The 16,115-nt window shown below is 49.1% G+C and overlaps 1 protein-coding gene across 1 annotated transcript in view; it reads left to right on the forward strand.

The window, feature by feature from the left end:
- Positions 1-325: 325 nt before the first annotated feature.
- PRKX (protein kinase cAMP-dependent X-linked catalytic subunit) overlaps positions 326-16,115 on the forward strand; it is a 78,170-nt gene continuing 62,380 nt past the window's right edge. The window contains exon 1 of the mRNA XM_069463643.1: positions 326-491. Within this exon, the coding sequence (XP_069319744.1) occupies positions 326-491 (166 nt within the window). The remainder of the gene's footprint in view (positions 492-16,115) is intronic.

The raw sequence follows: 16,115 nt of genomic DNA on the forward strand, positions 1-16,115 counted from the left end.
CCCCCGCCAGCCCCAGCCACCCCCCCCGCCGCGGCCCCGCCGCCGCCCCCGCCGTCGCCGGGAGCTCCGTGCCCGCCCCCCGAGGCCGGCGGCTACTCCCACCAGCTGCTGCTGCTGCTGCTCCAGTGAGCGCCGCCCGGCGCCCGCCATTGTCCCCGGCGCTCCGCCAGCTGCGCCCGGCCGCGGACCCGGAGGCGGGGGGCGCGCCTAGGTGGCCGCCGCTGATGCCGCCGCCGCCGCGCCGCCCTCCGAGGCTGCGTCCCACGAAGCGCGGTCCCCCGAGCTCCCCAGCCCGGCCCGGCGCCCGGGACTGGAGCGCGCCCGCATGGAGGCGCCCGGGCTGGCCAAGGCGGCCGCGGCGGACACCGACCCCCGAGGGGCCAACGAGGATACCCCCGACGGGGCGCCCGCGCTCTGCCCCAGCCCGGAGGCGCCCTCTCCGGAGCCGCCGACCTACCGCCTGCAAGACTTCGACACGCTGGCCACCGTGGGTGAGTGCGTGAGGCGCGCGGGGACTCGGCCCGCAGGGGCGCGCGGCGCCGCCCGGACGCTGTCGTCAGACAAAGGGCCCCGTGTGCCGTAGCCGGGCCGCCTCCCGGGGAGGGCCCTGCTCTGCCCCTCCGGCTCGGGGTTCCCGCGCGGGGCTGCCCCTGCGTCCTCGATCTCCCGGGCGCCCCGAGAGTTGGAGGGCACCCCCCGCCCCGGCGAGACCCCGTGACCGCCCGGCCGCCTTCCCGGGACCCCGGTGGTTCCTCAGTGAAACCTACCCCGCCTGCCTCCAACACACATTCCACCCCGGCGTCTGGGCTGCCCGACGTCACAAAAGTTTCTGGGGGTCAGCTCAGACTGGGGACTTCGTGCGTCCTCCGGGGCAGCGACCCGCAGGGACCCGCGCGTGGGCTCTGAAGGCCCCTGCAGACCTCGCCCCCGGCCAGCCCTCTCCCTCTGCCCTGCGGCAGGTGCTCCGGCGTGGAATTTACAGCTTTAACCCCGGGGTGCAAGAGCCGCTGGGGTTTCGGAGGACAGGTGTCCCCTGGCGTCGTGGGGAGGCTGAGGGCGGCGTTGGGGATAGATGGTAACATTCCTGACTCGGCGTGTGCTTTCCTTCTGGTGCATCTGAAATTTGCCATTTTCTTATTGGACGCTTTCCCATTTCTTTTGTCCTCTGCCTTAGAAATTGAATCCAACTGGGCAGCTTGCGGGAGAGGTTTTGAGTTCTCTTGGGCGCTTGGATCCCAGCGCGCGCTGGGGTATTACTGGGGCAGCCCTGAGTGGGTCAGGATATCCCGACCCGAACGTGGGCGCTGGATTCAAACTGTAGGCACGAGTCAGCCTGTGGCTTCTTAGCGACTCTTTGTGGCCAAGGGGATTGCGCTGACAATGTTGGTTGTCAGGGAAATAAACAGGGCAAGGGACCTCGGGTGGCTTTCTCCTGATTGCTTCCCTCTTTTTTCAGAGGAAGAAGCCAGGCTGGGGCTCAAGGTCAGGGCGTGTGGCTTAGTAAGACCAACAGCGCAGCCAGCGTGACATCAAAACTGCTGAGGAAGGGAAGGCATCTCTTTTTGTTTTCTGTCTCTGTCTCTTTCTTTCTGTGTCTCTCTTTCTGTGCAGCTGTCTCTGTCTCTGTTTCTCTCTCCCCTCACTCCTCCTCTCTCTCTTTCTTCCTCCCTCTCTCTCTCTCCCACTGGGAAGCTACACCAGGCTAATCTCAAAGCCGGGCGTGTTTTGCAGGGAAGAAGGGTGGGCCAGGAACCGGCACAGGGGCAGCTAGGACAGTGGGTGGAAACACAAGTCGGAAAGTTGATGGAGGGCCAGCTGTCCCTTGGCACTTTGCACCGGCCATTGTGTTTCTGTGGGGCGCCGGCTCGCAGGGTCAGTCGGGAAAGGTGCCCAGGACAGGAGGCCAGGGGGCAGGGCAGGGCAGGGCATTGCAGGGCAGGAGGGCTGCGGAGCTGAGGGTGTCGCGCTGGGTAATCTCACCCTTAAAAATAGAATGTTATCGTTGCCTCTTGGGAGCCAGCCGGCAGGGCAGGGCCGGGCTGGGTGGGGGAAGTGAGCGCTTTCTTCCTTTCCTCTCTTAGACAAGAGGATGCTCATCGCGCAGGGATACCTTCCTGTGGGCTCCAAGGGTGTGACAGGAGAGCCAGGTGTCCCACGCTCCAGGCATTGGACCAACAGGGGACCAGGGGTGTGTGTGTCTGTGTGTGTCTGTGTACACTCACTCGTGACAGCATCACAGCTTTGGTGACGTCATCTGCAGTCTTGTGTCTGAGCCTCCTTCTTTACTATGGGTCAGAGAGCAACGTGAGAGTGATTAACCTGAAAGAGTAAGAATAAACTTCTTAAAAAAGTTGTAAGCCTTCTAAGTGTTCTTGTCTTATGTCTCCAAGTCTTCTAAGTCTTATGTGTCTGAGCCACCATCGACAGCAACTTTCGATCCTTTTAGAAGGCGTCACGGGGGTACGAGTGAGGGACAGGTGGAACTCTCTGTGGCCGGCACAGGGTCTGGGCAGGCGTGACTTCTCTTCCTCTAAGCTGTGACTTGCTGGAAGACAGGTTCCTTGTTAAGTGTGTCTTCCTTCCTCCCTGCATTTCTGATTCTTACCTGCTCCAAACAGGCACCCACCTCCGTTCCAAATTTTCTTGGGGGATGTCTGTTATGCAGTTTCCCAGCTGAGCACTGCTGTTTTCCATAACTCAAAACCGAACACACAGGCCAAACAAACAAAAACACCCCACAACCCTCTTACACTTTCTTTACTTATCACGAACCCCACCTCTTGGCACCTTCTAGAATGACTGGGTGAAGACACAGCTTCCTTCACTCTCCTCCGTGAAGGAGGGCTTCAGGTCTCTGCCCCCACACAGTTGTGCGTTTTTTATTATTTCCTGCGCTGCCCTCCTGTGTGTGTGCTGTTTCCGTTGCTAGCAAATTTGGGGACGTTCTTGTACATTTCATCGCTGACGCTGGCCTGTGATCTGAGTGTGGACGAGGCACCCTGAGCTAACAGAATCGCTGGTTTGATACTGAGAAACGTTTTGGCGATGCTGACATTTCAGCACAGGTGCGGCACCTGCACTCCTGCGGGTCCGCTTGTGCCTAATTCTGCAAAGCCCACGGTGGCCGCAGTGACCGCTGGGCGGGCGGGGGAGATCCCGTGAGCAGAAGGCTGAGCTGGAAATAGCCGGTGGTCACAGGGCGAGGAGACGGCGTGACTGGAAAGAAAGACCCTGTGGTCTCAGGTATTCTGTGCTTCTGGGTAAACCGACTAGTGGATGCCGTCAGCATTCTAGACCCACCAGTTTCCCATCCACTCAGGGAGTTTGCAAGGAAGTGTAGCTTGTGGTCATGAAAAGTCTAATGCTGGTCTATATATTTTTTAAGAACATGAAAAAAATCCTGGAGCACGTCTGGTCTAAACACCGATTTCATGGGTTTAGAAACTCCAACTCACAAGGACCACACTGCTCCTTAGAGAAAAAATGGTTGCAAACCGGTTCTTCAGATTTCTTGTCCCTATAACCAAGCTTTGCTTGGTCCCATGAGAAAGAACAAGGGTGCTTTTTTTTTTTTTTTTAAAAAAAAAAAAGAAAAGAAAATTATTATGGATCTTTAAAAATTCATCCTGTGTAGAGAGAAGAGGATAATGACTTTTTCTAAAAGCATTTGTTTGGTAAAATTTAGATTCGGTCAAAAGGCTGCACCCAAGAATCCAGAAGGCCACATGTGGCCCCAAGGCCGCAGGTTTCCCACCCCTGGAACCAGTGTATGGTTCTTGGGTCCGAATTTCATTTTCCCTTTCTCAACCTCTCTGCTTCTGAGCTTATTCATCTAAACAATACAAATAATAACAGAACCTGTCATACACAGTTTATTATGAAGAAGACTCCAAGATGCTTAAATCCCTGATTTTTAAGAAAAGTTATTTTGAAATAATAACAGACTCATAGGGGATTCCCAAAACAGTACCTGGACTCTCACGCACCCTTCTGCTGGCTTCCCCAGGGTGACATCTTCCAAAGTGTCAAAACCAGGACGCCAATGTTGATACACACACCCCTGCTAACGAAACTGCACACCTTGTTCAGCCTGTATCAGTTTTCCCAGGTGCTCATTTGTGTTTGTGAGCGTGTGAGCATGCAGAGTTCTATGCAGCTGTATCTAGCCTGTCGATCTGGGGGCAGCCACCGCCCCCAAAATCACAGGGCAGAACGAGTTCTCTCACCACAGACCACTCCCTCATGCATGACATTTTCTTCTTCTTTTTTTCCTTTCACACATCACGGCGTCGTCTGAAAGTTTTATTTTCTTAAGAGCTAGCAGGTCTTCATGAATAATCAATGATAAATGGTTCTCAGATCTAAAGTGCTCACAATCATTTTTCTCTGTGCTGAGAGGTTTTCTCCTGTGTCCTCGGTTCCCCTGAATTGGACATAATTTCCCTTCTTTCCTGGATTATCATTTGTGCCCCGTCTTTGGGGCTGTGAGAACAAAAATATCACACAGTGGGTGGCTTATAAACAACAGACATTTATTGCTCACAGCTCTGGAGGCTGGAGGTCCCAGATCCCGGCGTGGCAGAGGCTGTGTCTGGTGGGGACTCACTTCCTGGTTCATAGATGGCGCCTTCTTGCTGTGTCTTCACATGGTGGAAGGGGCGAGGGAGCTCTCTGGGGTCCCTTTCATAAGGACACTGGCCCCATCCATGAGGTCCCAGCCTCATGAGCTCGGCACCTTCCAAAGACCCGACCTCCAAACACCATCTCCTTGGGGGCGAAGATTTCAACACAAGAACTTTGGGGAGACACAGACATTGAGACCATCTCATTCCTACCCTGTAACACCAGCCTACCAGCAGAATGAATGGAATCTGACCTGGTGAGATTTTACCCTGTAGGTAAATATATAATCTTACAGGCAGTGTTTACACAGCAATTGGCAGTGTTGTTTATTGCCTCACAACACACAGAAAATCGAGCCCAGCCTTTTAATCTTATTTATCTTGCGTGGGTGCTCTAGAGTAAATTGGCAATCATTTGTGTAGGTGAGAGTTTCGATGTAAGAGCATCATAGGAACTTCAGGAGATGAGATAAAATACTACACATCACAGAACATTTCTAAGTATAGAGGTCCTGTTGGTTTCTCCTCTTCGTTTTTCGCCCCACTGAAGTGAAATTCACTGTCGTGTAAAATGAGTCATCCTATAGCCAACTGTGGCACTTAGCACATTCGCAGTGTTGTGCAAACATCACTTCAATCTAGTCGCAAAACGTTTTCATCTCCCCCAAAGGAGAGCCCATCCCCACTAAGCAGTCACGGCCTCTCCCCGTCTCCCAGCCCCTGGAGACCACTGGTCTGCACCTCTCTCTGGATTTGCCAGTTCCGTGTCCTCTTCGTGTTCCAGTCTCTTCTTCATTCGTCACTTCCCATCTCCAAGGGGAAGAGGTCACCCAAGTCTAATAGTTCCTTGTTCAAGAGGAGAGGAGAAAAATGGGCCTGTGGGGGGAAAAAAAGGCAGGAAACAAAAGGAATACTAATAAAATATGGGATGAGAAAGAGTAAGAGAACAAATCAGAAACAGGAATGTTCAGTCACAGTGAGAGAAATGGACAGAGAGCACAGAGGCGTTTGCACAAATCCTGGTGGAGTGGGACGGGTGGAGCTCCCTGTCCCTGAACCCATCCAGGCTGCAGTCAGCACAAAATACTGTAGACTGGGCAGCGTATAAACAGCAGACATGTGTTGCTCACAGCTCTGCAGGCTGGAAGTCCAAGATGGCAGAGGCTGTGTCTGGTGGGGACTCACTTCCTGGTTAACAGATGGCGCCTTCTCGCTGTGTCCTCACATGGTGGAAGGGGCGAGGGAGCTCTCTGGGGTCCCTTTTATAAGGATACTGATCCCATCCATGAGGCTCCACCCTCAGGACCTCATCTGCTCCCAAAGGCCCCAAGTCCTAACCCCACCACCTTGGAGGTGAGGTTTCAACATAGGAATCTTGTAGGAACACAGACATTCAGACTACAACATCCCTCAAAATTCATGTTCACCTAGAAGCTTAGACTGTGAGCTATGTGAAATAGGGTCTTGGCAGCAATAATTAGTTAAGGATTGAGATGAGATCATAGTGCATTAGTGTGGACCCTAAATCTAATGCCAAGTGTCCTCCTAAGAGACAGCAGAGGAGACACAGACACAGAGGAGAAGCCACCTGGAGGCAGAGGCAGAGACTGGAGTGATGCGGCCACAAGCCCAGGGACGCCTGGAGCCCCCAGGAGCTGGAAGAGGCAGGAAGGAGCCTCCCCTGGAGCCTGCGGAGGGAGCGCGGCCCCGAGACACCTGCCTCTCACACTCCTGGGCTCCGGGACTGGGAGAGGATAAATTCCTGTGGTTTTAAGCCACCAAATTATGGCAGCCCTAGAAAACTAATGTCCGTGCCAAGGAGGATTATAGAGCCAATTCCTCTGTGGCTGCTGTCCCTGTTGCTGGCCATGGAAAACCCTGGAGCTCTCCCTTTTTGGGCAGGTTTAGCACATGGTGCATTAGGTCCCTGATACGGTTTCCCCAAATCCTTGGAGGCAGAGACATCTAGTTACAACTGGGACAGCGTTTTCCAGGAGAGACCTCATCCTAGATAGCTTGGGGTATGGTTAAAGCCGGAGAGCTCTGCCTTCATTTCTGAAGAGGCGTCTGTCTGCAGCTCCCTACATGAGAAAGGTCCTTCCAGAGCTTGATAGAGTAGACCAAGAACTTGCTTCTTTTCCTGCCTCTGTTCCTATTCCCTTGTCTTCCCTCCATCCTCCCACCAATGAGCAGCCAGGTGAGATGACCACAACCTCGCTTGTCATGCCCCTTTGCAAATCCAGGGCTCAAGCTGGCTTCCCACATGGCGAAGCCAAGGACCGCCATCTTGAATCTATCCCTGCCTTGGTTTTAGGAGTTGTCCGACCTTCCTTCTCTTAAACTCTTGCTTTGAGGGTAAAGGGAGCTGCCTGCCCCCTTCCCACATGGCGAAGCCAAGGACTGCCATCTTGAATCTATCCCTGCCTTGGTTTTAGGGGTTGTCCTACCTTCCTTCTCTTAAACTCTTGCTTTGGGGGCAAAGGGGGCTGCCTGCCCCCTTCGCACATGGCGAAGCCAAGGACCACCATCTTGAATCTATCCCTACTTTGGTTTTAGGGGTAGTCCTACCTTCCTTCTCTTAAACTCTTGCTCTGGGGGTAATGGGGACTCCCTGCCCCAGCAACAGGCTCACCTGTGACCTTCTGGGATTCCCAGGAGAGAACATTTCTCTCATTCTGTCCAGAGATAACCATCCCAGACCCAGCTTGGATCATCCATGCAGATGGGGACATGGCACCACCATGGTGGTCCCAGTCATGGTTCTGGATCAGGTCCCTCCAGCATGGGTGACCGTTTGGGAGCCCAGCTGAAGAAAGGGGCACAGGGAACCTATCACACAGGCAAAGGTGTCAGCTGTACTTCCCCACCCTGGGTTCACCAGGAAGCTTCTAACCACAGAGTTCTTTCTTGGGAGAAGCAGTTCTGAGTTCTAAGTAAAGCGTTTTCAGTGCTTTGGGAGGGATGACTTGGGGATTTCTCTGTATTTTCCCCAAGTTGTTTTTTTCTTTTTTGTAAACAACCACAATGCCATCAACGTTACTGCCTTTGCAAAAGGGTTTTCCGCCTGTCTTTCTTCTTTTCAACTCTACATATGCTGTTTGGTGCTGCAGGGAAGAGGAAACTGCTGGATGGTAAAGGTTCACTCTTTGGAGAGCTGTGCCCGGTGGTGTCATCACCTTCTGTGATATCATAAGCTTATCTGTGCACGAGGTGGGGGTGGGGAGCTTGGCCACTGCTTTTGGGTTTTGTGTCTTCCTTCTTTGCACTGTGCGTGTTTGCTGTAGATGACATTGCGTTTGTCATCCAATCCCAGTGTCCCCGCGTCACCTCCCTGGGATGAGGGAAGCATATTGCAGGCCAGATACATGGGGTTTGCTAGCGTGTGTCTTTGGGCAAGTTGCAAAGACCCTCTTTCTCCTCAAGGAAATCAGGCTAATGTTGGGTGTGGCCGATCTTCTGTGCACGGAGGAGCTAAAGTATGGATTGTGCCTGTTTGGTACTTGGCGAGGGTGCGTGACATAAAGGACAGCTGCCTATAATACCTTCATGCATTCATTTTTTCACTCACACATGGAGCGACCGGCTTGTCTCTATCTGCGTGGGATGTTCCCAGGTAGCACTGAACGTTCCTCATCTCGGGACCCCAGGCAGATGAGGACGGAGGGTCTCTCTGCTCATACAGTGCAGGGTCATGGGTGGATGATCTAATCTCCCGTGAGGTTCCGAGGGCTGTCTGTAGCACCTGTCGGCAGCAGACTGTTGGCTGCACGCACCTGTTATGAGGCAGTGAAGGAGTGTGGTGATTGAACCCTGGCGGTCTCGGTGAGATGGTGCATGGTCAGATCCTGGGTCTGTTTTGGAGGGTGAATCTGTAGGTGTCCCTGCAAGAACAAATGCAGAGTGTGATTGTCTTAGTTTGCTTGGGTGGCCTTAACAAAGTGCCACAGACTGGGCAGCTTATACAATAGAAATTAATTTTCTCACGTCCTGAAGGCTGGAAGTCTGAGATCAAGGTGTCTCAGGGCTGGTCCCTCCAGAGTCCTCTCTCCTTGGTGTGTAGATGCCACCTTTTCCCTGTGTCCTCACGTGGTTGTCCCTCTGTGTGTGTCTGTGTCTTCATCTCCTCTTCTTATAAGGACACCAGTCCTGTTGGATCAGGGCTCACCCTATTGACCTCAGTTTACCTTAATCACCTCTTTAAAGACCTATCTCCAACAGTCACTTTCTGAGGTCCTGGGGGTCAGGGCTTCAACATATAGATTTGTTAGGAGGACACAGTTCAGCCCAAACCCCTGTGACACTTTTAATGCATCCAGTGATGCCACAGCCTCCAGAGTTCTCCCAGTGCAGTAGTTTCACGTCATGCCAGTTAGTCTCAGCTCACCAGGTTTGAGGGCAGGATGTGGACTCCTTCTATGACAAGGACAAAAGACTCTCATAAGAATTAAAGAACTATGTCCTTGCTTGGTCCTGGCGTCAGCTCTACCTGCGTCTTCGTTGCGTATCACCGTCCACCCAAGCTGCTGTCTTCTTGTTGGACGCATCTGAAACTTTCACGCAGAGGTGCAGTGGCTTATATTGTAGGGGTGCCTGCCCGCACCCACTCACTGTAAAGGGTCTTGGGGTGTCTGACTGGCGTGTTTAGCAGGAACCTACATGGTAGGCATTCTTCCTTCATGACAAGGGACAGGACCCTGACATGAGAGGTGTTGCTCTGTCCCCAGGATGCTGGTACCCAGGTTGCTCCTCGTCCTTGGAGGCAGGCTATGTGTTGCTATGGGTAATGTACAGCCTCACCTGGACCTGTTCCATGCACTGCTGTGATGGGGACACCTTTGATCCCGTCTGCTGCCCTCCTCTGCAGCCCAGTGTGACCCTCCCCAGGCCACCGCCCCTCAGTGTCCTGCAAGGCCACCTCTACTGGCCAGTGTGGGCAGACAGGACATTCTGCCTGCCTCATTCTTTTGCTTTAAAAGAATTTTAGGCCGGGCGCGGTGGCTCACGCCTGTAATCCCAGCACTCTGGGAGGCCGAGGTGGGCGGATCGTTTGAGCTCAAGAGTTCGAGACCAGCCGGAGCAAGAGCAAGACCCCATCTCTACTAAAAATAGAAAGAAATTATATGGACAACTAAAAATATATAGAAAAAATTAGCCAGGCATGGTGGTGCATGCCTGTAGTCCCAGCTACTCGGGAGGCTGAGACAGGAGGATCCCTTGAGCTCAGGAGATTGAGGTTGCTGTGAGCTAGGCTGACGCCACGGCACTCACTCTAGCCTGGGCAACAGAGCGAGACTCTGTCTCAAAAAAAAAAAAAAAAAAAAAAGAATCTTATATTGTGATGAAGAAAAAAATATATATATATTTATGTTCATATATTGACATAATACAGAAATCACAATGAATTTATATATTAAATATACATTATATATTTATATAAAAGTAAATGTATCATATATTTATATATTAAATGTATTATACATGTGATATATATTAAATATTATATATTCATATATTGAATATGTTATATAGTATTCATACTTATACTATATATATTCATATAAAAACATATATACATATATGATATATTACTTATTAAATATATAGTACATTCATGTATTAAATATGTAGTATTTCTATATTATACATAGTATTTACATTTATATGTTTATATAATGTAGCAAATATACCATGTTTATATAATATAAATATATTTATATGTTAAATGCATTTAATATATATGATATCTTTATATATTAAATGTATTACATTTATATATTAAATATATTATACTGCATTTATACTTATAGTAAACATAGTTATATATGAAGTGTATTATAATATACATATATGATGTTACATATTAAATGTGTGATATATTTATATATTAAACATATATATTTAATAATATAGTAAATACATCATATCTTTATATGCTAAATGTGTTATACATGATACATTTACATGTTAAATATGATATGCTTAATAACAATGTATCATATATTTATTTGTTAAATACATAGTATTTATGTTATATATTGCTATATTAAATATATTAAATATAAAATTATACAGCATTTACATATATCATACCATTTTAACCATTTTTAAGTGCACGCTTCATTGGCATTAAATACATTCACCTTGTTGCACAACCATCGCCACCATCTATCTCTAAAACATTTTTATCACTGCAGACAGAAGCTCTGTCCCCATTAGCTGTCCCTCCACCTTCCCACCTTCCCCAGCCCTTGGAAACCTCCAGTCTACTTTTTGTCTCTGTGAATTTCACAGTTTCTATATATTTCCTGTAAGTGGACTCATACAGCATTCGTCCTTTGTGGCTAGGTCATTTCCCTTAGCACAGCGTCTTGAAGGCTCATCCGTGTTGTACCCACATCAGAATTCTCTTCCTTTTCCTGGCTGAGTAATATTCCACCGCTTGCCTTTGCCACATTGAGCTGACGCACACACACGTTCACGGACACTTGGGTGACTTCCCCCTCTTTGCTGTTGTAGACGTTGCTGCTGTGAACACAGGTGTACAAATATCGCTTGGAGTCCCTGCTTTCCATTTCGTTGGGGGTGGACCTGCTGGATGCTGTGGTCATTCTCTGTTTTCCGGATGAACTGCTCTACCATTTTCTGTGGCGGCCGCACTCACGTGTGGATATGAAAAGGTTGAACTTACAGGAGTACAGAGCAGGACGAGGTTCCCAGGGGCTGGGAGTGTGGGAATTGGGTTGATATATCGATCAGAGGGCACAAGATTTCAGCGAGACAGGAGGAATAAGTTCAAGAGATCTATTGTACAACATGGTCACTATCGCCGATGACAAAATATTTTTGCAAATTGCTAAATGAGCAGATTATTATTCTCACTACCAAAAAAAAAAAAAAGACAATTATGGGAGGCCATGCATACGTTCATTAGCTCGATTAAGCCATTCCATAATAGATGCGTATTTTTCAAAACAACCTGTTGTCCTCAATAAATAGATAACAGCTTTAATTTGTCAATTAAAATAAATTAATTAAATGTCTGGAAGACAAAAAAAAAAGGCACATTTTTTATCATGTGGTTCTGTAGGTTCGTTTCCATGTCTGAAATGATCTGATCATGGCGGATTCGAATCAACATGTCAACAGGGCTACGTCCATTCTGGGGTCTGTAGGGGAGAGACTGTTCCTTGGCTTGTGGCTCATTCCTCCCTCTTAAAGCCATCAATGTTGGCTTGAATCCTGCTCCTGCTGGTGTCTCTCTTTGACTTAGAAAGTCACTTGATTGCACTGGACGCACCCAGATAACCCACCGTAATCCTCCCGGTTCAGGTCAGCTGTTCTGTACCTGTAATTAACACCTTCCACCTTAGTTTCCCTCCTTTGCTGTGCAATCTGAGATAGCCACAGGTTGCAGGGATGAGCAGTACCTGGGCATCTTTCGAGGATCCCTATTCTGGGGACCGAATATGCCACTCCTTTGAATGCAGTGACATCATTTTGGTCTCAGCCCTCTTCCAAATGACACAGACTTGCCTAAACGGAGAAAGCATAGTATCAACAACACTAAAAAGCTCTTCCCTGGCTACCCGGGACTGTGAATCTTTGTCTGTTTGTGTGCAGATGCATATGGGTTTTCTGGGAAATGGTTAATTGAGTTAATTGAGGACTTCGAAGTCCACATTCTCTTCTGCGTGGCTGCGAGTGTATGTAACAGCTAATGGCCACATCTGTGTAGCCCTTGCCGCTGAGGGGGAGGACTCTTTGCACAGAGACTGGAGCGTGTGGATACATTGGTTCATATTGACACATTTTTGTGTAAACTGGGCAGACCGTTTTTTTTTTTCCCTAGAGGTTCCCTTGTGGAAGAATAATCAAACATCACGAATGTTTTTCAGAAGTGTTCTCCTTACAGCATTTCCCTGGTGGGCATGTGCCCACCCCCCACACTCTCCGATGATCACTTTTTGTTTTGTTTTGTTTTTTGTCTCATCCATTAGGGTACTTAAGTGGAAATGCAGTTGGCATTTCCATTCCATCTGAACAGGATAAAATGTGATAAGTAGCCATTAGATGCGCTTGTCCAGCGATTCCTCCATTAAAGCCTAACACGAGTGCTGGAGACTCACCCGCATCTCACCACCCTTTAGCGTCAGAAAAGAGGCGCGGATTGCAAGATTCACATTCTTTCCCCTCCAGCACTGATGTTTTCTACCTTCCTGAGGTCTAAGGCAGGGAGGTCTCCAACCTAGGATGAGTTGTATAATTATTTCATCATATGTTACAATGTAATAATAATAGAAATAAAGTGCACAGTAAATGTAACGTGCTTGAGTCGTCCCAAAACTATCTGCGCCTTTCTCCCCCAGTTTGTGGAAAAATTGTCCTCCATGAAAACGGTCCCTGGTGCCAGAAAGGTTGGGGACCGCTGGTCTAAGGCTATTCCAAGTCCTGCAAGGGTCCCTGCAGAGGAACTTCCCTAGGACACCTCTGGGCAGTTCTTCCAGGGTATCATGTCATGTCAGGTGCAGGGGTGGCTAGGGAAGGGGCTCACCCTTCTCTGATAAGCTGGAGAGAAGAGACGAGAGGAGAGAGGACATAGAACTGTCCCCACGGCTTGGTTGGACTTTCCAGGAGGACTGTCAAGGTTAGACCCTGGCTATTCCATGTTTGGGGGGTGGGGGGAGAGCCAACCTTCTGCATAATGTCTTCTCTGCTGGCATTCGCACCCCTGTCCCCATTTAGAAATTTATACCCCTTTTTCCACCAGGACGTAGAAAAAGGAGATTGTCTCAGGCAGTCTCTGTTCACATTGCAAGTCCATACAGATCATTGTAACCTCTGCCCCACCGTGGATGGAGCCTGCATTGTGTGCAGGCATGACATTAATCCCCTGCGGTACTTATTTTGGACGTTTTATGGGTTGGGCACCTCATCAAAGAGCTTTGGAGGCCAACCTGTGCAAGGTTCTTTTAAAATCATTGACAGTTACGGGCCGAGGCTGATTTCACCTTGCTGAGTCATGTTGGGAGTCACTTTGCAGAACAAAGGGTTTGCATGCAGGTGTGGCGGGGCGGGTGAGGTCTTGGCTTGGGAGAAAGAAGTCCTTTGTAATGCTTTGAGGCCCCTGGGATCTCTTTGGAGGGGGTCTCTGTGCAAACTTGCATGCATTTATTTGCATGTGCATGCTTAGGTTGGTGACCTGCAGCTAACAAGGCAAGAGGGGAGTGACAGAGCTGGCTTATGCTAGCAGACAATGTCATAGGAAACTGTTCCTCCAAGGCTGAAAACCTCAGCTTGAATGAGATTCCAGGCATTGAAAGCGTGTTGAGAAGCCAAACTGTCTACAATTCCTCTTCATGGCTTGATGATACCATTTATTATGACACCTTAAGAAAGAAAAAATAATTTATATGGAAAAAAAAATCAGTGCCTATTCAAAATACTACTTGGGTTCTTGAGTAGGAATCGTTGTTGTTAGAGATGATTTCATTTATTAGGTCTTCTCTTCCATTTGTCCTTAAAACAGTTTCATATTTTAGTTTGACAACCCACTGTGGTGTATCAATTTCATTGGCCTTTTCAAAGAACCAGCTTTTGGTTTGGTTTCCTTAATGTTTTCTCCGTGGACTTCCTGTTTTCAGTTTCATTGTTTTTTTTGTTTTTTTAAACTGCAGTTTTTCTTTCTTTTCTTCCACTGGCTTTAGGTTGGTGTTACACTCTCTGCTTTCTGTAGCTTAGGGAAGTGTTGTGTTTTGATAAAGCTACTTTGAGTGTCACAGGCCGGAGAGTTCTGGAAGACATAGAATCTGAACCCAGGAAAACCGTTAAGGAAACTCCATCTCTTCCCATGTTCGAGGGTCTACAGGGCAGGGCCACGGTGCACGGCCCGGTTTTGGCATTTCGTAGCCTGCTGTGTTCTATAGCTCGCGCCTCTTGCACTCTTTGATGGAGCTGTGCTTTTTTGTTAAGTTTCTCTCTCCCAGACGGCGCTGTTTTACCTCTGGCTTCCTCCTCTCTGTCATCCACACCCCCAGCTGCCTCTTTTACCCGGCAAACCGCAGAAATAAGTGCAAAGAAAACAACTCAGCAGCCACCTGCTACCCAAGCGCCGTCCCGAAAGACGATGCGTTTCAGGACAGCTGCTGTGAGTTCCGGGAGGGAGCTTGTCTTTCTTCAAAGGGGGAAAAAAATAGAAATAAAACCACCCAGGAACGGTGCAATCCAGGCATTCTGTATCGAGTGCCTTCTAGACGTTCAGACTCAGCATGCTCATTTAGAATTTGGGAAGGAGGTTTCGGGGTGGTGGGCGGCTGGGTGTGTGTGGTCTGGGGTAGAGATTCTCCACCTTTCTAAAAGTGAAGAAAACCTTTTTGTCTCGAGATAGCGGGTCATTTGTTTTTGTGGCGTGCTTTGCTTTTCTTCCTGCTGTCTGTGGTCTGTGGTGCTCCTGGACATGCAGCCGTGCCCAGAAGCTGTGTACGCGTGCAAACACTCGTGTGCATGCAACACGTCTTTCTTGGGCTGATTGAAATCTCCTCCGTGGCCACCGAAAGCACCATCATTGTTTTGGATTTTGGCAAGCGTTCAGGTAAAACCTGAGAGACTGGCCCACCTCTCTGCTTAGGAGACAATGGCCGCATTGTATGGGAACGTCACCTGCTGTTCCCAAGCTGGTGTTCCTGTCCAGCGAGCAGAACGGACCGGGCCCCCAGGTGGACCTGTGCGCTGCTCCAAAACGCGGGGCTGTGACTCGTTCCTCTGGGCTTTGCTTGTTCCAGAAACAATGTTACCTGTGGCGCCTGGCGTGCTAAGGCTGTTTAAACAACACAACGTGTTGATGAATCTAACAAACATGGCAAGGTGATAGGAAAGTAGAAGGTAGGGTTGTTCCTGCCAGATGAAGCAATAATGCCAGGAACACTAGAATCCAGAAATAAAAAGGAAAAAAAAAATAATAAAAAGAAGAATCCAGTCTCTAACAGGAGGAAGTAGAGTGAGTAGTTTTTATCAAGATACTTCAGGATTTTAAACTTTGTCTTTTCCTTTTAAAAATTTTATTATTTGTTAATTAATTATTTTTTGAAGACAGGGTCTCGCTCTGTCACCCAGGCTGGAGTGCAGTGGTGTGATCACAGCTCACTGCAGCCTCGAACTCCTGGGCTCAAGCCATCCTCCTGCCTCAGCCTCCTCAGTAGCTGGGACTGCAGGCACATGCCACCACACCCAGTTAATTTTTTAAAAATTTTTTTTGCAGAGATAGGGTCTTGCTGTGTTGCCCAGACTGGTCCAAACTCCTGGACTCAAGCCATCCTCCTCCCTCAGCCTCCTGAGTAGCTGAGACTACAGGCGTGCACCACCATGCCTGGCTAATTTTTTTCTATTTTTAGTTGTTTGGCTAATTTCTTTCTATTTTTAGTAGAGACAGGGGTCTCACTCTTGCTCAGGCTGGTCTCGAACTCCTGACCTCGAGCAATCCTCCCGCCTCGGCCTCCC

This window comes from Eulemur rufifrons, chromosome 30, assembly GCF_041146395.1.
Source record: "Eulemur rufifrons isolate Redbay chromosome 30, OSU_ERuf_1, whole genome shotgun sequence".
In the NCBI taxonomy this organism is placed as follows: Eukaryota; Metazoa; Chordata; class Mammalia; order Primates; family Lemuridae; genus Eulemur; species Eulemur rufifrons.